The sequence below is a fragment of the Nicotiana tabacum genome, chromosome 22 (assembly GCF_000715075.1).
Source record: "Nicotiana tabacum cultivar K326 chromosome 22, ASM71507v2, whole genome shotgun sequence".
NCBI lineage: Eukaryota > Viridiplantae > Streptophyta > Magnoliopsida > Solanales > Solanaceae > Nicotiana > Nicotiana tabacum.
The window spans coordinates 51790079-51813064 of record NC_134101.1 but is presented as its reverse complement, the minus strand read 5'-3'; the positions used below and the strand labels follow the sequence as shown (position 1 = coordinate 51813064).

General features: G+C 35.1%; 3 protein-coding genes across 6 annotated transcripts; 1 reads left to right on the top strand and 2 right to left on the bottom strand.

Annotated features, from left to right (window-relative positions):
- The first annotated feature begins 718 nt into the window (after positions 1-718).
- On the top strand, positions 719-9668 carry LOC107774634 (uncharacterized). Of its 2 annotated transcripts, none has more exons than XM_016594227.2 (5): positions 719-1122; positions 7894-7962; positions 8365-8440; positions 8518-8582; positions 9235-9668. In XM_016594227.2, the coding sequence occupies exons 1-5, from the start codon at positions 922-924 to the stop codon at positions 9313-9315; spliced, it is 492 nt and encodes a 163-aa protein (XP_016449713.1). In that variant the 5' UTR covers positions 719-921; the 3' UTR covers positions 9316-9668. The 2 variants fall into 2 exon arrangements, with proteins under 2 accessions (XP_016449713.1, XP_075100334.1); XM_075244233.1 differs by having other exon boundaries at positions 780-1122; positions 8338-8440; positions 9235-9432.
- Positions 9669-10408: 740 nt separating this feature from the next.
- LOC107774632 (prefoldin subunit 2) lies at positions 10409-13295 on the bottom strand. Of its 2 annotated transcripts, none has more exons than XM_016594226.2 (2): positions 13213-13295; positions 10409-11188 (listed from the first exon to the last, which is right to left on the bottom strand). In XM_016594226.2, exon 2 carries the CDS (start codon positions 11182-11184, stop codon positions 10750-10752), a length of 435 nt encoding a protein of 144 aa, XP_016449712.1. In that variant the 5' UTR covers positions 11185-11188; positions 13213-13295; the 3' UTR covers positions 10409-10749. The 2 variants fall into 2 exon arrangements, with proteins under 2 accessions (XP_016449712.1, XP_016449711.1); XM_016594225.2 differs by having other exon boundaries at positions 13122-13281.
- A 3224-nt stretch (positions 13296-16519) lies between these two features.
- LOC107774631 (protein IQ-DOMAIN 13) lies at positions 16520-22636 on the bottom strand. 2 transcript variants are annotated; one of them, XM_016594224.2, is made up of 6 exons: positions 22133-22636; positions 20926-21023; positions 19967-20650; positions 18469-18696; positions 17969-18100; positions 16520-17351 (listed from the first exon to the last, which is right to left on the bottom strand). In XM_016594224.2, the coding sequence occupies exons 2-6, from the start codon at positions 20998-21000 to the stop codon at positions 16674-16676; spliced, it is 1797 nt and encodes a 598-aa protein (XP_016449710.1). In that variant the 5' UTR covers positions 21001-21023; positions 22133-22636; the 3' UTR covers positions 16520-16673. The 2 variants fall into 2 exon arrangements, with proteins under 2 accessions (XP_016449710.1, XP_075100975.1); XM_075244874.1 differs by having other exon boundaries at positions 22222-22435.
- Between the last annotated feature and the right edge of the window lie 350 nt (positions 22637-22986).

The following is a 22986-nucleotide window of genomic DNA, read 5'->3' as shown; positions in this document are numbered from 1 at the left end:
TCATGAAGGGACATGACTTTTGGATTTCATAAATAATTGAAATGAAAAGAATAAGTGGGTAATAATGTAGCAAATGAAGAAAAAAGATTAATAGCTTTCTTGACATATGCGAGGTGCCAAGTGACCTTCTATAGTTCCTCCATTATATATATAGATTTGTTGTGAACAATATTTGAACAAAATCGAGTTATGACTTGTTTATTAGTAACTTATTAGTCCATTTTAGCAACCACACACACAAAAAAAAATCTAATCCAACTTCAAGAAGAAAAATTACAGAAATATGATATCATAAGAGTTAATCTTGAATATTTATTCCCCTCCTTGCTCCATGGACAATTCTTTTGTTCTTATTTGCCTCATGGGCAAATCATCAAAATTCAAAAAATTTATCGTATAAAGAAAACTTTTTAAACTTGAAAGTTTGCCCATAAAGTATAACAACAATAACAACAATGATCAAGTAAAATCCACTAGTGAGATTTGGGGAGTGTAGTGTGTACGCAGACCTTATCTCTACCCGAATGAGTAAAGAAACTATTTCCGAGAGACCCTCGGCTCAAGAAGACAGTAAAGTAAACCCTCGAGTTTGCCCATAAAGTAAACGTGTAAAAAATTCAAGATCACCTACTTTCAAGGCTATTCTTGTAAAACAAAATTCATTTCCAAGGCCTTCTTGTAAATTAAAGTCCATTTGATACGACACGTCTGGTGATTTGGGTTTAAACGGTATATAGCACCTTAACATGGTTCGGATCTTCCCCACCCGTCACATTTCACGAGTGACCCGAGACTCATCTCTTGTGTAACACTCCAAAACCCCCTGCTAAACCCTGAAATTTTGATTTTGCCAATTCGTTTTGTACCCATTTAGTTAATCTTCACAGTTCAATTCGGTTTTCTGCGCTAGTTTTTCTGTGAATGGATTTGCCAGAAGGGTTAGAGGAATCACTATCATCCTCTTCATTCTCCAATGGAAGAGTTGACGTTGTTACTGACACAATGAATCAGTTTAAAATTGTAGAAGAAGGTGATGACGGAAGTGGCGTGCAGGTCACGTGCTTTTCTGAAGTCTCTGACGATGCTACTCTTCACTTTCAGATAATTCGTCTTCAGAAACAGGTTTCCTTTGCTCCCTTACTCCATTTTTTATCTAGTAAGTAACTATGTTGCTATCTAATTATCAGAACTTAGTGAAAAGCCAAAGTAGTCACTATTTGAAAAGATTAGAAGTAGCTACATTCGACAAATGGTGCAAATATTCAGTGGCGGATCCAGAATTTTGAAGTAGTGGGTGCTCCACTATATTAGCGCAAGTAGGCATATTGAGCATATAACCAACGGGTTCAACTAAACTCAAGTTTTTGGCACAAAGCATGAATGTAGACGTCAATGATAATCCAAAGTCTTATCATATATATATAAATTTTTGAATCCATAATTTCAAAAGTGTAATAGGTTCAGTGCTAAGAATCTCAAAATAAACATCAAATTTTACTCCTAGATCCCCTCTAAGGCTCCACTAACGCACAATCGATACAAATATCAAATATAAGTTCACAACTATTTGAAACTGATGGTGAACATATCTAACATGTAAACAATTATATCAATTTAAAAAGAAAATACCATTCTATTCATAGTTATTCTCTACGTTTTCATATTTTGAGAATCTCAACTTACACTAAATTTATTATAGATATTTTTATTTAATACTAAAAGAGAAGAAAAATGAGTTTCATTTTGTGGACCAGGAGTAAATATAATATGTTTTGGGAAGTGAATTTGGGGAGAAGAAAGTAAAATGGAAAAGAGAAACTAAAAGGGAAAAGGAAAAAAGAAAGCACGCTGACAAAATGCTTTAAGTAGGACTCAATCTTGCGTTGTAGAGGCCTTAGCCGGTATTTACCCAGCCCCAATAACCAAAGCACCCAGTTGCAATTGTTGGTTCCTGGGTGCTTCACATTTTATATGTCTCTTTTAACAAGTTATCAGTATAATTATATGAATTTCGCGTAGGAAGTAATGGGTGCTCGAGCACCCATAATGATCAACGTGGATCCGCCCCTGCAAATATCGGCCGAGATAGTTCAGCCGCTGGTCCATAAATACTGACACTTAGATAAATGAGGTCTGAGGTGTTCAAAAAATGAGGTTGATCTAAAATCACATGGAGGGAATTTGTCTCGGAAAACACTGCGGTTTCACATAATCATTGTGGACTTAGTTAAGGATGAAACGCAATGGAAGCTAAGGAATTATATAGACTACCAACTCGTTGGGGTTAAGGTTTGGTTACTGTTAGTACTCTTACATTAGCTATAGTGTTGGGCAAGAATCTTTTAGTATGGTTAAAGGCTTATATACTAGTGTAAGAATAAATGTGAGATTCAGAGATCCTCTAGTTTTTAAACACCTCGAATTTGCCTTAAAAGACAAATCATATATGAGCAAAGTAGTATTGGAATGATATAGGTCGAAATTGAGCAAAAAGATTTTATAGAATTCATTTAGCCAAACCCAACTTTACTTGTGAGTGAGATCTTAGTGATTGATTAATGTTCATAACTCCATATTGGTTATGAACGAAAGTAGCAGTTGAAGTCACAAGAAGGTTAACTACCGTGGTACGAAAAGTACAAGTCAGATACTTCTAAACAAATACTTATGGTATTTGATTTGTCATGTACTTAATACTATGTGTGAACAGGTGCTGAATTTAGCTGAGTGTCACTGGTTTACTATGATCTGGAATGTTTTTTTTTTGATGAGGTAAGAGAATTGCATTAAAGGCATCAAGAAGATGCAAGAAGTACAAAAGAGAGAGATACATAAGACATAGTCAGCTCTACAGACAAAAACTAGGCTAAAGCTAAGGAGCTGACGAAGTCCAAGAGAGCTAAGGAGCTGACGAAGTCCAAGAGATTAATAGGGCAATTGACAAGAGTTAAGTTCTGCCAACTATATAACCATAAAAGACATCTAGCCTTAAGTGCGTATGTAGGAGTTGATATCCCATCAAAACATTTGCGAATCTTTTCTGTCCAAACACACCACAAAATACAAGAAGGGATCATCTGCCGGACTTTACTGATGGAGTTATCAACTTTTCATGAAGACCAACTTTCATAGGCATCCTTAATGTTTTGAGGCACGACCCAGCTTAAACCAAAGATGGCAAAGAACATACACCAGATATCTGCTGCAACTGGGCAGTGAAGAAAGAGATGCCTGTTGGATTCTGGCTGCTGCAAATACATATAACATCTGTTGGCCAATTGAAAACTTCTTCTACTGAGATTGTCCTGGGTTATGCATGCTTCATTTAGGGCTATCCAATCGAAACAGGAAATTTTTGAAGGTAGCTTGGTCTTCCAGATGTATTTCCAAGGCCATCCATCAATGATTTCATTGGTGGAGCAAAAGTGAGTGTAGCCTGCATTCATAGTGTAAAGGCCGCCCTTGGAACATCCCCAACTTATACTGTCAAAAGTATTTTCCTTGACTGAGAAGCCTTCCAATTTTGCCAGCAGATTTAGAAGTTATGGAAGCTCCCAGTCCTGCATATCCCTCCCGAAAAGAATGTGCCAACAATTGTCTTGCCAATTTTGAGAAATAGTGGGATCTTGATTCTGAGCTATCCCAGGAAAGTCAAACATCAGGATGGATCCTTCAAACCATTTATCTTTCCAGAACTTTATGTGATTGCCATTGCCCACTTGAAAATAGGAGTTCCGGGATAATTCACTCCAGAGCTTCCTAATGTTCTTCTATGGACCGACCCCATATGGACTTCTGGACAACTTAGTACACCAATGATTCTCGAACCCATGGCGGAAATCGCCCTACGGCGGTGGCACCACTCCAAATTCCCTCAAATTCACACCCCCACTCCTCATCTCATCTTCGTCATTAATATACCATCAACTTTCCCAAAAGCCCCACCAAACTCGCCCAATATCAGATCTTAATTTCCAGAAAAGTTGAATTTTGTTCACTCTCTGACTCTCAACGATTTGCTCAGTCGTTTTGGCTTGAAAGTTACGTGAATCGATTGCTCTTGACAAGAGCAATCGATATACGTTAGCTTCGATTCATTTCGAAGCCACCAGAATCCGTTCGAATCTTGTTGTTTGGCTATTTCCTCCTCCACCGTGTGTTCTAATAGGTATACCAGCATCTCTTTCTATCATTACTGATGTCTTGTTGATAAATCGGCATTTAGTCAAAAATGTTTTGTCTGTTTAATTTCGTATTAGCCAGATTTAGTTTAGCTCATGAATTAGTTTGATTTACTGTTAGTTTCGCATCAAGTTTAGTAATTATTTGTTTGAATGTCTAGATTAAATAGTTGATTGCATGATTAGCAGCTTAATCACGCGATAATTAAGTTTAATTGCATAAGTTGAATTAGTTTAATCAATTTTGAATTAATTAGGTTTTGTTTAAACGGTTTGGTCTTTGCATTACTGTTTGTTTTTGTTCTAATCTGTGTGAATTCCTTTGGTGTAGATGTTTGCAATTACTAAAATTTAAGGGGGTAATTGGGAAAGCACAATAGTGAATCTTAGGTAGTTATGCAAGAAGCTTCTAGAAGGGGATTAAAATGCAATAGAACAAATGAATTAGGTCAAAATTGGGGTGAAAAAGGGTAATTTCAGAAGTTAAAGGAGCTGGAAAATATAGGAAAAATATCTGAAAAGGATAGCTATCCAATTCAGTTTTAAAAGATGCTCTTGTCCTATTTTTTAGGGACCGACATATTCTCTCACACAACCCTTGATTTTTTCTGCATAAAAAGCTCACATACACTTTCATATTAGGATTTTTTCATCTCTGCATTCTTCAGAAAAACACACTCCCTCACTGCACAGATTATTTTCATTTTGCCTTTTCAGAGAATAGATACTCCTCTTGCTTTCACACATTAGTAGCTAGAAATTTGGGAATTTCAGTGATAGAAGTACTGTTGTTTGGCTATTGATTGCTGGATCTATTAGTTGAGCTTCCTCTTCTTTCTACCAGCCTTTACTTGGCTATTTTAGGATCTTTCTACTGCTGTCAAGGTACTACTTCTAATCTCTGGTGATGTAACTGTCATTGTGATACTATATTACTATGAAAATTGCAATAGTTCTTCACTTGTTGTTTGATAAATTGTATTTTTATAGCTGCAAACTCTACTTTAAAGTCTGAATTTGTCTTCTCCTTCAGAGTTTGAATGGTTGTTTGTTGTTGATTTGTGTGATGGCATGGATTATCTATACACAGAATTCAATTAAAGTGCCATTACCATACTTTGAATATGTTAAGATGTTTCCTGTAATTGTTGTTTGCTGTCCACAGTGCCATAATTTGTAGATTTGACCATAATTGGCCAAATCTGTAAACATTGAGGCCAAAATAGCGTCCAGAAGCATCATTGGAGATTCAAACGCACTCTGAAAGCTAATTGTTTCGTGGAGGACCTGTATTTACTAGGTTGTAGTTAGGAACTAATTTTTATTTAATTGTATTATGAAATGCTAGTTGAGAGAGTCATAGTTACACATGCCTGTTTACTCGGCTCAAATTTGGAGGTTGAGTGCAAGTAATGGTACATTGTAATGTTAGTTGTAACTATTCTTCCTTCACTTGATATACAGATCATGAGGTTTAACAGGACTGCTGATTTGTTTGAAAAGGGATCACTTTTGTAACTATTTTCCTTTGCTCAATACGTAGAATGTGGGATTTTAATAGGGCTGTTAATTATGTTCTGGAATGATTCAATATGAATGTCCTAAATCGAGCTCATTTTTGTTGACTAACAGTTCTTGGTTAAGCAATTAAATAAGGAGAATGTGATTGAGTTGTTGGGTATTATTGGGTGAACAATACGAACTTCGATAAGCAAAATTGATTCTTATGTGTCATGCTGTTTTTTTGTACTCGCATGTGTCAAACAAATGAATTTAGAACGAACATTTCCTTCCTTCCAATCTGTTTAGCTAAGGATTTATTTAGAGATTTGCTTCCATGGATACAGCCTCTTCCTACAATTCTATTTCCATAATCATGGCCTCACAACAATCTTAAATTTAGGAAATGAATAATCATAATATGTTAGTATGCTTTAGGCACACGCTTTAATCTATTATCGTGATTGTGTACACGTTCGCGTGATGCGATTATGATTCCCAAAATAAATCAAGGTACGCGTTCGCGCGACTTTGGCAAAACAATCTTAATAAATAATAAAGTGTAACTAATTGTGTACGCGTACGTGTGACATGATTTTTAGCACACCAAATTAACGGATTCACACACACGTGATCCGTTTCAAAGATAATCCATAACACCATAATTAAAAGCGGTAAAAAGAAAAATACACGTAGGTTCTAAAAATACGTAATTAAACAATTAATTAAGCCAGGTGTGATCAAAGCGACCGTGCTAAAACCACGGAATCCGGGAATGCCTAATACCTTCTCTCGGGTTAACAGAATTCCTTACCCGGTTTTCTGTGTTTCGCGGACTTTAAAACAGAGTTAAATTTCCTCGATTTGGGATTTTAAAATAAACCGGTGACTTGGGACACCATAATAATTATCCCAAGTGGCGACTCTAATTAAATAAATAATCCTATTTCGATTAATGTCACTTTAATTGGAAAAACTCCCCTATTCTTCGGAAAAAGAAGGTGTCACAGCTTTGGCGTAGATAGTGCTTTTTGCCATGTTAATGTGCAAACCTGAAATAGCTTCTCTGGAATGTTTCTTTTTATCTTTGAGATTATAGATGAAGATGTTACTCATAGGATCAAAATCAGATAGTTGAAATGGAGAAGTGTTGTTATATAATAAAAGGATACCTACCAAAGTGAAAGGAAAATCCTATAGAACAATTATATGATCAACTATATTATATGGGAGTGAATGTTGGGTCGCTAAAGTCCAATGTATTCACAAGATGAGTATCGCAGAAATGCATATGCCTTCGATGGATGTGTGGTTATACAAGGTTAGACAAGATTAAAAATAATTACATTTAGAAGGTACAAATAGCATACCTTGAGGACAAAATGACAGAAAGTCGCTTGAGATAGCTTGGTCTTATCTTGCGTCGACCTCCATATTTACCGGTCTGTTGGTGTGAAACCATGGTGAGTGAAGGTGTTAAAAAGGAACGAGATGGATCTAACATCACGTGGAAGGAAGTTGTCTCGAAAGACCTACAATCTCTTGGAATCTGTGTAGACTTAACGAAAGATATGACACAATAGAAGAAAGAGATCTATATAGGCGTTGTAAGTTAGTACAGATTATGTTTTAGTTATGTTAGTACGGTAGTTTATGTCCGATGCTTCCCGGGAGTCTTTTAGCCCTAATATAGATTTTATGCCATTAAAAAATTATAGAGAACTTCTAGTATTTTTTTATTGTTATTTTTATTTTTGTTTTGCATATGTTGGCTTGAGATGAATTTAATTGGATAAATATGGTTAGTGAGAGTGCATATGGCCGACTCAACTTGTTTGGACTGAGGCGTAGTTATTGTATCTCTGAGACTATAGAGGTGTCCGTGTGGATCATACTATTGCAATTTGAGGGCTTTCTTTGATAATTCTGTATATTTGTGTATACTGTTAGAAGTTTGCCTTTAACAGCAAATATGACAGAAAATTGAGAATTTTTAATTTAATACAAATGTTAGCATTTTGAAGGAGCATTTATGATCCTGTTGATACATTTGTGACTTGTTTACATCTTTAATCAAGACACACTTAAATGTACTGTATAGAAAGAACGAATTTCTTGATTAGTTGCTATGGTTAATTACAAGTGTGGAATGTCTTCAAAATTGAAAACAGGTTACTCTTCATTTGCAATAATCTCTTTTCATCCTTTCTAGATATATGCTTGGATTGGTTGCAGTTCAGCCAAATTTGGGAATCTATATGCAGCTGCTCCAGCAAGACCTGTAAGTTTGGAACTTGACTTATATTGCTCTTCAACTTTTTCCTTCAACTGCTACCTTTCTTGTCCATCTCTGTAATTGCTTTTGAATAGAGTTAAAATGAACAGCGATAGTAATATTGGATTATACTCCTAAAGAAAAAGATATATTGATTATGTAAGTATCCGAAACAAAATTGAAATGAACACTGAAAATAACTTGGAGTGAGAACAAGAGAGAACAAGGAAAACTCAAAATGAGAGTTCAAAAACCTCCACAGAAATATACTCGTGCATAACCTTTTCTTCATATCCCTTTAAACAAACAGATTTTTTAGTGGGGGATGTATGTTATCTTTCAGAGGGTGATGATGGTTGTGATTTGGCTTGTCTATTTCAGTTGTTACACTCTTTATGTCATGTGCAGAGCAATACCGTTGCGGTGAGTTCCTTGACCGGAGGAACATCTGATAATACAGGATCTGGTATTGCCCGCCGATTAGGTACATCACCACCCAAAATAAGTCAGTTCTCACACTTTTTTCTCTTGATACATTGTCTGACGTAACTCTTGTTACAGTTCTTAAGACTGGACTCAATGTTGTACTAGCTTGTAATATCCCCAAGAACAGCCCCATGCTTGAGGTTTGATCTCTTTCTACTTCCACTCTGTTTATCTTCCCTTTTCTACGTTCCCCCTCTGCATGTTTGCGTAATTGTGTTCCCTCTTCCAAAATTCTATTTGGATGTCATTTTAGTTTTTATATAGCTGATAAGTACATGGAATTGTAAATTATGCAATGCATTATAGTTTGGTATATACACAGTTAGGGGTGGTTTGGTAGGAGGTATTAGAAAAAATAATGCAAGCATTAGCTCTATGCATTACTAATATCTTGTTTGGTACATTTTTTCAACCTGTGTAAAACTATTACTTGTATTAGTTATACATCATACTTGGTATTATCCTATGCATAAGTAATGCATAGAAAACCATGGCATTAGTAATACGAAGGCTACTAATGCATGCATTAGGTTGGTTAAAGACAAAATTATCCTTAAAGTCCCTAAAAGCTTGAGAATATGGAGGGCATTTTTGTAAACAATTATTTTTCTTAAAAATTATGCAATGCATTATAATTTTAATACACCACACCAAACAGTAGATAAGAAATAATATGTGCATTACTAACCCATGCATTACTAATACACCTTATTCCGCACTATTCTTATACACCCTACCAAACGACCCCTAACTGTTTGTATGATTCTCACTCTCCCTTTATTGCGGATTCAGGCTGCTGCTGAGAAAAAGTTGATGCAAAAGCTTATCAGTCTAGGCTACCCAAAGCCAAGACCTCGAGGATCATCTTCGTAATGGATTATCTGTGCATTGAGTACAATGTAGCTGAAAATCCCAGTTAGATATACTCTTAAGAGGTGCATGGCATGTGCGGTATACAGGAAGCCACTACAACAAAGGATACTTTTGAAACCACTGAATCTTTTTCCATCACTGATGAAGAGTGATTGCATAGTAACTTGATTGTGGCGTCTGAAACATTCTTGCTATGCTTGTGTTCCTATTCTTGAATACTCTGATATGGAAAGTGATGAACAACTCTGTAGCTGCAACTTCTTCTTCTTGAGGTTTTAGAACAACCAGCTACTCTTGAGATTTTTGAAATAGAAGACAAAATTGACTAGTGAAACGAGAAACGTTTTCTTTTATTATGATAGCTAGCATTGATGTTTCTCTTTCACAATGAGAGGACAAAATTGACTAGTGAAACAAGAAACGTTTTCTTTTATTATGATAGCTAAGCATTGATGTTTCTCTTTCACAATGATGGGGTAATATCAGGAGTTTAAATTGTACCGTCATACCGTATTTGATCTAGCCCTTGCAAAACTGAAATTGATAACTCTCAGAATTAATAGACCAATTGCTTTACAATTTTCACACACTTGCAGTTTCTTTTCCGATGAATGGGCCTCTAAGGGTAGTTATTAGACTTATTAGCCATAGCTAAGTTAGACCGTAAGAAATGTGACAACCATTTTGTAGCTCTAGTTCTCTCTAAGTTCATTACTTCTCAACCAATTAGGCAGTGCCAGTCTTAAACTTTGTTCGCTCGTATTCTATCTTCGAGCAAGGCTAAGCGAAATGTAAATCCTCTGCAATGTGAATGCTAAGCCATAAATTGTTCGGTTTCTTTTGCAATCCATTTAAACCGAACTTGTAGCAGAGCTTCTTGGCCTCTACTTCAATTTTGGCACAAACAAGAATAGATGGGAAATTTTCTTTCCTTAGTAAAGCTTTTTGTGTCCCTCCCATCATTGACAGCGAAAAGGTCAGGTGAGGCCAGACTAAGTTTTGCCAGATCAAATACTTAACGCTGCTAATCATTTTGGAATTTATACGAAAAGCAGGCTGGAAAAGCAACTGAATTCAACCATCTACAACAGTATTCAAAATCTAAACTACAATCCATAGCAGAGCAAAAAAATGCCACAAGTCTCAACATGTAGAAGCACTTGGCTAATGTTCAAGGAGGTGAAATCAAGATTGCCAGAGGTCACCATCATCTGGTGAAAAGCCATACAGGGCATGAAGCATGGTTCCAGACCTCTGATCTGATCATATAAACTTTCTCATCATAAGAAACCAAAAACCTCGCATTCACGCTGAGTAAGCTAAATGAACACGATAAATCACACGCTAATATCCAGAATAGCTATGCTAAAATGTTATAGTTCCTTGACCATATTTAACAAAGTATCTCAAAATGGATTTTGCAAACAGACTGGTCTACTCATTTGAACCTGCAGGACCAACAAGGACTCCTTGCGCGGAGCCTTCCTTTCGACTACTCTCCTCCTTTACTTCTGCATCAGGCTTTCTCATTCTAATTTTATACTTGGTTTCAAAGTCAGATATTTCCTTTTTCTTTTTCTCAAGAGCTTCATTCAGTCGAGCTATTACTTCCTCAATTCCCTCCTTGTTGCGCTGAACAGCAGGCAGGACTTCCTTGATAGTTCTCTCTACAAGAACACCTCCAATCATCCTATAACACCGCCTTGAAGGGTCAAGTGGTTCTATAGCATTGATCACAAGTGAGTGTTCACTAACTTCCATCTCTAGTTCCGTAATTTTAGAGTAAATCTGGTTGATCTCAGCCCTCATGGAACCATATATGTTAGCAACTGCTTGCTCATTGATTGGTTCTTCAGCTCTGGCAGCCATAGCACTGACACAAAAAAAAAAAAAAAAAAAAAAAAGACACTATGTCAAACATCATATCCAGACTCAGCTGCTTCAACCACTTTATATTGATCAAAGTCAGAAACCGTGGTGATTTAAGAGCACTTGAAATAATCAAATATCGCTGCTGTATCAAGGCAGAGGTAATTTCTCTCAAGTGACTAGTGCAAAAGAGAAACCAAAGGGGCAGCAGAGTCCATGTTATTGATTCAAGAATCAAACCAAACACTTGTACAAACATATATGAAAATATTGGCCTGGATAGGAAACTGAAGTTACGACTTCTCCGGGCTTAGAATTGCAAGGAAGCAAAGAAGAAAAGGTACTCAGGGGGAGAACAATTTTTTTTCTCCGGAGCACTCTTACCATCCTTGCATAAGATTTAAGTGTATCTCCCAAATAAAGGCGGCTATATCATCAAGTGACTAAACACCAATGTTGCATAAAATGGCTTATATGATAATATATTGTTCGAGTTTGGTTTACCCTGTCAAGGATAATGCCTTTTCTTGAGCCCAAGGATGCACAAACTAGAGATTGCAAATTTGAGTTATTAAAAACTAGGACAAAGATTTTAAGACCAGAATGATTACGCAAATTCATGATCATACTCACAACCCGCTATAAGAATCTCAACCTTCTATCCCGACAACAGGAACAAAGTTTAGTTAAGACAAACAATCTCATCACTGTCACTTTCTCATTGCAGCGGGATATATCCAGTACAGGCCTTGAATTCCAATAGGAACCCCAAATAAAGTCATCTAATGCCATTTAGGCATAGCTGAGGCCGAGTATAGAAAACTCAGCAAGAGATGGACTCTACGTATGATTGAGGGTGGGCAATTACACCTTAACAAGTTTTGGAAAGAACTATTTGTTCCCATGTCAATTTGAAACGTTTACCCCTCAAAATTGAAGACTAGCGGTCAACACTTGAGAAAATGAAGGAAAGAAAGACATAAAGTGAGCTATACGGAACTACTTGAAAAAGCTTATTTGGTAAGAATCAAAGCAATTTTAAGATTTCATATTCAGTAATTTCTCTTTAGACATGCTTAATCAGTAATATCTTGATACAAAGTTGCAAAATAAAAACATAAAGAGTTACACATTAATTGTCCAACTGGCCAAAGGTCCTAGATCTGCCCCTGAAAACAGCTTAAGATGAGTTTACATCTGAAGTTTCATGCACCCTGTAGTTATCAAAAGCTAATGCAGACAGCTAACCAACCAAAACCAAGGATCTTTTGCTAGGGAGCCAATCTACGTTGTTATGCTTTTTAACTGGAATATCGTAATCATATATCCAGAAAAAAAAAGAGGTGAAGTTACAATATGTTCGGATTTGTCTTACCAGCTCTACCTCATTTTCTCCTGTAAAAGTCTCTCTTTTTCAAGATTATGCTGCTATAGCATTATCAAACAGGAATTGTTTTCCCCTAACTTCATCCAGTGAGGATAAAGTTTCAATGCTCAATGCATTAATAGGTGCGAGTAACTTAGTAATTTAACTTCCATATAACCCCAAAACAAGTGACATTTCAGTACCAACAAATTACAATGAATTTTTATTATTATCGCCAAATCCAAAGTACTCGTCCTTAAATCAATAAATATTAATGCCCATCAAATCAAGTATCAGAGAAATTCAAAAGCAAATAATCTAGTGTGTGTATGTGTGTGTATATATATATAACCTAACCCAAAAGCCAGTAATAAATCCAGAAAAAATCAACCAGGGGAAGCAAAATAAAGAAATTTTGCAACACTCACCAAGTTTGAAACTTTATAAAACACAACAGTTAGATACTAGGGGAAAAAAAAAGACAAATAAATCATCGGATGTTTTTACATGACTATAAACACATAATCACATAGCAATTTCAAAGATAAAAAACAAGTAAAAGATGACTTACCCGAAATAATGCTAATTTCCTGATTTACAAACTGAGAACAGTGGGAAAATTAGAACAAGGTAAAAAGAAGGAGAAAAAAAATAGGGCGTACTTCGAATTGTTGAAGAAAATAGAGGAATCTACAAAGGAGCTGTTTGGTGTTCACAAGCTTTTGGGGCGCGTGGAAGGAAGGTTAATTTTGGGTTTTGAGAAAAACTTTGCTGTAAGGAGTGGGCTGCTTTTACATATAGTCCGGACAGCCCATTTACAAGAGGAAAATATTTTTTGGCGGATGATACAGTTACCCACAAAAATAAAATTATTTACCATTACCTATCCATTTATTTTTATACCTATCAAACTAATTATATTTTCTACCCATAGTAATTTTTATGGAGAATTTTCTCTTTTTTCTCCAATTTTTTTTATTTCTATGCTTCTTTTCTTTTTTCTTTTTTTCTTTCTTTTCTCCTTTTCTTTTTTCTCGTTTTCTTCTTATTTTTTATATTTTTCTCTTTTATTCATTTATTTTTGCCCAGAGCGTATTATTGTTATTTTTACCATAACTTATTTCACACTCAAATTTGACTCCTTTATTTTTTTTTCTTTATTTCTTGTTCCTTTTCTAATTACACGTGATTGCCATGCAAACCTTGATCTCCTTCCCTATAAAGATCATTACACACTTTATCATTAGCATTAACACAGTCAATTATGGATCAAGAAAATATAATCTACGGCCGCTAAGTCTCCATATATACTAGTTAGAATAGAAATGATAATAAAATATTAGAAAATGCAATAAAAATATAAGTAGCAAAAAAGACTTCTAGTACTATATGATACCAATATGGTATACATGTATACCAATAGAGTATATGATTGCTCTTGAATATTGCTACAACTATCTGCGACTATACTACTGTACCAAAATATTAAAGGATGCAATAAAAGTATGAGAAAATTAGACGCTCACATTGCAAGCTAAATATTCGCAAAGCAACTTGCTCATTCCGTATACTAATAGGGTATATAGTAGTATATGGTCGTTCCAACAATTGCCTATAGCTATAAAAATTATTACATAATACACATAATCTATGTCCATCGGTACAAAAAAATTCCAGCACTGCAAATCATGTTCATATAAATAATTTCAGAATAGAATCCACTTAAAAATGCAGTTAAAATAACCAAAAAAATGTTCAAACTACCATATGATACCAATATGGCATATAACTATACCAACATGGTATACAATTTTACTTGTTAATTCTCGGCAACTATATGACTATACTATTTTTACATAACACATATGCATATAGAGAAAAATAAAAAATAGTGTACCACATATTAATATAATAAAGTATTTCAAGATATTGTACTATATTACTATTATTAAAAGAAAATCAAATAGTGTACCAATTAAATACAGCTAATATAACCAAAAAAAGAATTCAACTAGCATATGATACCAATATAGTATATAGCTATACTAATAGGGTATATAGTTTTAAGGGGTCGTTCCAACAACTGCATATAACTATAAAAACTATTACATAATACACAAAATCTATGTCCATAGGTACAAGAAAATTCAACACAACAAAACATGATCATATAAACCATTTCAGAATAGAATTCACTTAAAAATGCAGCCAAAACAATCAAAAAATATTCTAACTACCATATGATACCACTATGACATAGAATTATACCAATAGGGTATACGGTTCTACCAATTAATTCCAGGCAACTATATATGACTATACTACAATTACATAATACACATGCACAATGAGAAATCAAAAAATAGTGTACCACATATTAATATAATAATATATTTCAAGATATTATACTATAATACTATTATATAAAACAAACGCATAAAGAAAAAATCAAAATAATTACATAATACATATGTATAAATGAAAATTAAAAAAATCAAGATATTGTACTATTTTACTATTACTAAAGAAAAATCAAATAGTGTACCAATTAAATGTAGCTAATACAACCAAAAAAGGTTCCAACTAACATATGATACCAGTATAGTATATAGATATACCAACAGGGTATACAGTTGTACGCAAAGAGTTTAAAAAATATTTTTTTAATTTAATTATTAAACTGAATTAATATCAGTTGTCACATAATCTAATTAATTCAATTTTGTGCGTCATCGATTATACTAAAACTTAGATATGTTATAATAATATACTATATACTATTTTGAAATGGAGAATAAATTAATAAAAAATATTCAATGGACACATAGATCCTATTATGAAATGAGAAAGATAGAAGAAAAATGTTTATTTATATTTGAGAAGACAATAAAAGAGAAAATCATATTTGAGAGATTTGTATGTTAATTGAATATTATTTATTTGAAAGAAAAACTCATCAATGCTAAAATAGAGGTCAATTGTCGTACGACCTATAGGTGGATATAATCTGCCATAAAGAAGAAGAAGTTTGCTAAATTCATATCTCGTGCTTACATGTAATGATTACCAAAACAGAAAGAATCTCAACAAATGGATCTCGCGGCTTAAGTGGGGTTTGGGTGGGCGGGTAATTTATTTTGGTCGTATAGGTATTTTATGTAATTATTTTAAAGATGGGTAGAAACGGGGTAATATAATAGGCCCAAGTAGGTATTTTGTGTAGTTCCCTCAATATTTTTAGAGATCATTTGCTTAGTTTTTTTTATATCAAAATTTACCTTTAAGATATTTATATTTTTGGAATATTTTCATTTATATTTTTTAAAACAAATGTTGATTGGTTAAACAAAATTTTTTACTTTTTTATTAAAAACATTCAAAAAGTTTCTTATCCAAAGAGGTTTCGCACACTTAATTATTTCCGAAAATGAAACTAATGTCGATTAACTTAGAAGAAAATGAAACTCAAACAATTAGAAAAATATTAGTGATGTTCAGAATAATAGCAGATTATGGAAAGTAAGGAGAAAAAACCTCTCAAATTATGTTTTGTATTATCGAAAGAGAATTTCAGGTTATGAACAAAATAAAATTGGAACCACAAGTAACCCCAAATTGAAGAAGTAGCAACCATTTTTACAATAGTACAAAACTTATTTCGAGTAAAAATTAGAAGACCTATTTCCATAAAACCTATTTAAACATTAATCTAAAAAACTAGCACATATCAAATCCTAAATAATTTAAATTTTCTACTTCAACTTTAAATAGTCTTCAACACAAATGACACCCCTATTCATTTTCGGGAAAAATACCCCCCCCCCCCCCCCACCCGAGATTAGTAGTACTAGCAAATTGTGTCATAACATTCTAACATCTTACAGCCAAAAAATATAAACATCTGTGTTCAAACATATGAACATTGAAACACCTAATTTCTTTCCCTTAATAAAGAGAATACACTGAATCTTTGCAAAACCGTCTAGATTGACATACTTCATTATTTTACATCAGTATTCTGTGAACATCATACACCAATAAATACACATCAAAAGAAAAAAAGAAAAACCACCACGTTCAGAGCTAAATACAGATGTCAAAAGAAGTCATACAAGATATATAATCACACAAATCTGTTAAATGGTTTCCTTCCAACTACAGAGGACGTCGAGGCAGTAGAACCCACGCTCATATGATCTCCCGTAGGGTCGTGATCCCTTAGAGAAGTAGCATCTTTGCCAGATCTTGGAGTCAAAGGGAATGATAACCTCCTCCTTGAACTGTTTGATGGGGTAGTACCTGCGTTTCTCTCCTCAGGAATGCTTTTTCCTCTGAATTTAGCTCTGGCTGAGAGGGTTGGTGACATGTAACTGGGACCTGAAAAAGGAGGACAGCTCGTGAGGCTGTCATCATCCTTGAAGGAGTGACTGAAAGGGGAATTAGCAGCACTAGCTCGGCGTCTTGAGTAATTTGATATGCTCGTACTGCTCATTGGTGATGATGTTCTTCTGGGAGTATGCATTAGTTTGCCCCTTAGTGGAACTGCGGACTTAGTTGACCTCGGTGTAACCGATTCATGACTGTCATTATCCAAATGGAGGTGTCTGAAGTTATGACTTAGACGCCACGGACTTGGTTTGTGCTCTGAAATTGTCCTTGGTGGCGTTAGATGGACGTCTTTCACAGCAGATTGGCTCTCGGAATCATTTCCTGGAGGTAGCTGGTTATCCAACCAGTTCCACCACCAAGGAATTCCACTAGCTCGGATGTCCACAATTGATTTGGGGTTGCTTTTCCATAACTGAAAAAAGAGGTATTGCAGACACGGTAAACCATCATAGAGTAACAGAGTGTATTTTGTCAACAAGTCTAAACCAAGAATAACACACAATGATCAAGTACTTTGAACAAAATGTGATATTAGGTGTTCTACCTTGCTCTTATTGCCAGAATCACTAATAGGAAGCTGAAACAACATAATTGAAAGTTCTGACGTTTGTGGTAATTTGCACAAGTGAATTTTGTTTTGGAAGTCTTTCAAGTGCAAAGGCGCTGACTTAAAATTAGCCAAAAACAACAAGAGCAACAAACAGCGAGAATTATTGTAATGCACTTAGTACCAGGATTTATATTATATAAAAGACTTGGTAAGAAGAGAACTGTTAAGAGAAAATATCTAAATAACTTGGCGAAACAGATGGCGAGAAATTGTAATGGTGAACTTAGTACTGTGATTTGTATAGAAAAGAAGTGGTAAGCAAGAGAAACACTAAGAAAAAATATCTCAGTAACTTGGCATTTCCACAGGTTGCACGAAATAGAACGATGAATTTCTGGCATGATAAAAGCAAATTTACACCAATGGTTACCTCTTTCCCACCACAGATTCTTGACTTGCTAAAGGACATAAGCTCGTACCTGGTGAGAATATGCATAGGTCATTGCTCTCTCCCTCTTGATTACAGCCTCCACTTTTTCTCGACGCCTTGCTTCTACCTCTTCTTTAGTTAGCACACTATTATCCCAATCATCATGGTTACCTGCCTCGGTCTAAACCAAAATTTCCTTTTCAACATCAGAGGTAATTCAAAATATGTTTGAAAAAGAAAAGAACTTCAATTCGATAACTCTCACATCCTTTACACCACAGTATATGTACAAAGCGAATCCTAGAATCTAAATTGGCATTGTTGAAGAAGTTGCATACCATCTTTGACCATCGGAAGAACATATCAATTCTTTCACAAGATAATCAAGGAGTAAAAGCACCAACAATGAGGAAAAACACACAATTTAATTGAATAAAATTAAATCAACTCAAGAATGTAGGCAAACAGTGACTCCAAGATATGGCATCAGCCTAAATCACCACCACTAAATAGGTGAGCACCTCAAGATATTTAGCAGTTTAAACTTACCAACTTAGTCCATTTGCTTAGGGTGCTCTCAGCTTCTTTATCATTCGTGTAAGCTTGACTTTGGAGTGCCTGGAACATCTGAGTTCTCCTTGACTGAATTTGCATTTGAACCCTAACTAGAAGCTGCATTTGTTTCATGGCATTTACTGTCTGCCGCTTTGCATTTCTGTTTCTGACCACTCCTTGAAGTCTTGCTAAACCCCTCAAAGACTTGAAACTCCTCCTTCCCTGTGAAGCAGAGCACATTCACATAGGACATACAACAATTATTAATAGCAATTTTTTTTTTTTTTTAATTCCCTCCCAAATTAGGAGGATCTATAGTGTTTCCACACTTTATTATTAGCAATTGATATACTCTCTTTGGAAGCAAATACATTCTTGTCCCACCAATATGAACTGCTCCGGGAAAGGGAGAAAATGGGAAAGGACTCTAATGTTTTTCTTTTTAATCTTTTTATGAACAATGAATTTCTATTCACCCCCTACTTAAATCAAGACGAGTAACAATTAGGACACACAACTCTATATTGTTTAATTTGACATATAAAGTTTTCTCACAAGTTGATAAGAACTAAATTACTCGAATTTTCAAGAAGCTTGTGACAGATGATTGCAGACTCTGAATTTTCCATGCTTCACGAGCATGATTCAGACATTGAGGAAAACTATTTTTTAGCAGTAAAGTTATTAGAACCGGAAATGGGGGATAACTCACTAGTTTCTTGAAAACGATTTAAAAAGATTAGGGGTCTTGATTACTTTTACAAGAATTTTAATCTCTCTTGTTTTATACCCTATTTCAGATAATCTGCAAGTTACTTTGTCTTTGTCAAAATTTCAAAAAGAAAGGAGTTCTCGGCCGAGGAAAGTGGCCTTTTCACGATCAGTTAAATTTTATCTGTTTCACAGTCAATCTACTAAAAGAAATAGTCAAAGGTATAAGATCTCCAGAAGCTGAGAATGTAAGAATGAATCGTGAAGCTTCAATGGTCAAGTCAAACTATCATAAAGAAAAAATTATAGAAGATCAAAGGATTTATACAGATCAAGTGGAACTGCAGTAATAAGACCGACCGTGGTAGAAACTAACTTCTTATGTAGAAATGCGCCCTGAAACCACTGGATGAAACTCAAACATGCTTTGATCAGAGGGATAAAAATTTGTTTACCTGTTCCCAGGTTCTGTAACATACAGTAGGGAATTTCTCCACAGAAAAAGCACCCAAATCTTAGACTAATAAGAGAGCCACAAATATTTAACAGAGCACAAAGCTTATCACATAATTATTTATTATTTCTGTTTGATGCTTGTCTTTGTCAGAAATAAATAGTTGCAGTAGACATAGAAATGATTACTTGGCAGGCTAATTATGAGTTTGCAATAACATGACTTAAACTTATCACTCAAGATCTAGCTAGCTCGCAAAAATCGAGCTATATTGTTAAAGGCTATTTTCAGCCAAACATTGCATGAGGGAGTTATCTTGAACCTTACCACGTGCCGTCTGTAGGCTGCCTGTATCTTGGTTGCTGCAAGATGGAGCGTCAAAGTTGGTTCTGGTTTGTTAGCATAGCTAATCTCTTTGTGTTTCTCACTCACCTCGGGATAAGTAGCTCTAGGAGAGATAGCCTTTAGAGAAGCTGCCCTAGGAGAAAGAGACTTTGGAGAAGCTGCCCTAGGAGAGATAGCCTTTGGAGAAGCTGCCCTAAGAGAGGTAGCGTTTGGAGAAGCTGCCCTATGAGAGGTAGCCTTTGGAGAAGCTGCCCTAGGAGAGGTAGCCTTTGGAGAAGCTGCCCTAGGAGAGGTAGCCTTTGGAGAAGCTGCCCTATGAGAGGTAGCCTTTGGAGAAGCTGCCCTAGGAGAGATGACGCTTGAAGAAGCAACCCTCAGAGATGGGATCCTTGGAGAAGTAGCACTAGGAGATGCAGCCGTATAAGAACTCCTAGGAGATGCAGCTCTGGGTGAACTGATTCTCGGAGAAGTTGGCTTCACAGGGAATGCAGATGGAATGCCAGATTGTTCAGAAGCAGGAGGCCTAACAAGTAGTTTCTGATCATCAACTTCCCCCAGTATTTTCTCAATACTGCTTGGTTCTCTGAAGAGGAATGATTTGAACTCTCCATGCCTCAGTATTCTACGAGCCTTCTTCTTTTCCTTAGCATTTTTCTTCGCTGATCCCTGTAACAATCATCCAATTAAGGTAAGGGTTGTATTACAATGTTTGAACCATAGATATCCTGCAAGTTCTTCCCCCAGTCCTGATATGATCTATTCAGTAATATTTAAGGCAATCATGGTCCATTTTATAAAACAGGATCTCAACTAGTTTTAGAAGTTAGGTAAAAAAAAAAAGGACAACTGAATCAATTGTTGAAGTAGTTTATTTCTTTATGAGCTAACATCAATGATATAACAATATCAAGTTCAAAGGACTCAGATTTTTATAAACTTACATGGGTAAGCTTCTTCCTGGAGTTGCATGCAAATATCCTTTTGAGGGCGTAAAACCAACTGCCTTTTTTACCCATGTTTCTAGCATTACTCTGTCAACCTGAAGAAAAGGAAAATAAACTTAATTGAGTACATCCAGTGTCAAAGCAACATATGATAGTACTAGAAGTGCACATCAGCGCATATGAACTTTGCATGATTTCTTATCATACAGAACAGAAATATTCTAGAACAAAATCCAGATGGAGGCATTTTGATGCATGTCAATGAGAAGGCAGTGACACCTAACACAAAATACACAAGAAATTTGCAAGTCTAATCTACTTAGTTGTTTGTTTATCCATAAGCATTTTAAGTAAAATGATATCAGTTAGAGAACAGGTAACAACCATCCAAACAAGCAGTAAGTTTAAATTTGCACTTTGCACAGTCAGCTGCTATATAAAAAGGGAAAGACAAACACGGAAATGATTTGTTATGGTCCCTTTAATTACTTTTGTTGATATTCCATTATCTGAGTTGATTTTCAAATTCAACCTTCAAGAACTAGAAGGAACCAAACTAAAGGGTAAATTTTTCACTAGCAATGAAACATAACAGCCAGAAGTTCAGGTTATCTATCATCCAAATGATTTCATAATACTCTTTCTTTTTCTTTTTTCTTTTTTAATTCCTTTAGCTGCTTTGCAAGCTACCAAGATAATTAGAATTATTCACCCTTGATGTCCATTTTTCTGCTTGATTTCTAGTTTTAACAAGGAAGACGACACAGTAACGCTAAAATTACAGGGTTTTAGGCTTATATCCTTGACAGTTACGAAGAATGTAACGGACAAAGAATATCTCAGAAATTATAGAAGAACCCCAAAAAAATTAAAAAATAAACAACCATTCACACACAAAAAAAAAAAAAAAAAAAAAAGAGATCTACAGACCCACAACTTTCACTCCCAAGTCTCAAAGCATACAGAAACACGCATACACACAGTGAGTTGAAAAAACAAGGGGAAGGGATTTTTCAAGAAGAAATATCCTTAACCAGAAAGGGAGAAGAAAGATTTGAAATTCCCATAAAGAACCTTTGAAAAAAGATTAAAAAGGTGACATTTTTATCCCTAAAATTAGCATGAAGAGTATGCAGGATTAATCCTAAGAAATCGACCCAGAAAAGTAAATTAATTCAAAAAGAAAGAACTCATGTATGTATACCTCAAGTGATAGTTTAGTTCCATAAAAACCTTTCAGAAAGCTGAAATGAAAGCTCAAAAGGCAACTGCAAAGAAGAAAAGATGAGCTACCTCCACCTTTAGCTCTCTCTCTCTCCCCCCTCTCTCTCTCTCTCTAGAATCTCTCTAGCGCAGCTCCACTTTGCTCTATATACAATAAGATGGTGCTCCTTTTAGACTTTTCGATTCTGAATTAGCCAACTACCTCAGAATCTGGTTCTTTGTTGCTTGCTGGATTTCCCCTTTCTTTTTGTCGTTTTTTGACTTCTTTTTTCCCCTACTCCTCCTACCTGGTGAATACTCCAACTTATTCTATCTAAAAATTTAATTAATAAAAGTAACGGATACATAACAAATAACAAATTAATTAGTCGAAATGGAAGCTGACCCGAACAGCTTAATTAAAACTTAATAATAAAAGTATCTTTGGCAGGGGTTGGAGGTAGGGGAGTTTGGCCACTTTGTCACTCAATAATTGGACAGCCTCTGCTATTAGGTTTGGTTCTTTATCTGTATTTCCGTTTGGATTATGTTTTATCTTGACAACATTGGGGTGACAATGACAGTGATATCTTGGGTTATTTTGAAAATTAAAAGGAAACAAATATAGTACAAACGTGATACAAAGTTTAGTTTTCACTACCACCACTACCACAATACTTCAAGCTCTTTTGTGGTAAAAAGAAACACTAGCATGAGATATTTTTTAAACTGTCGACAAATTAATCACTATGTTTAAATTTGCAGCTACTAATATTCAGTCTTTCGAGTTCAATAATTTTATGTTTGGAAAAATCTAAATAAATTTTGCTGCATAACATAAGCAACGCATTATAG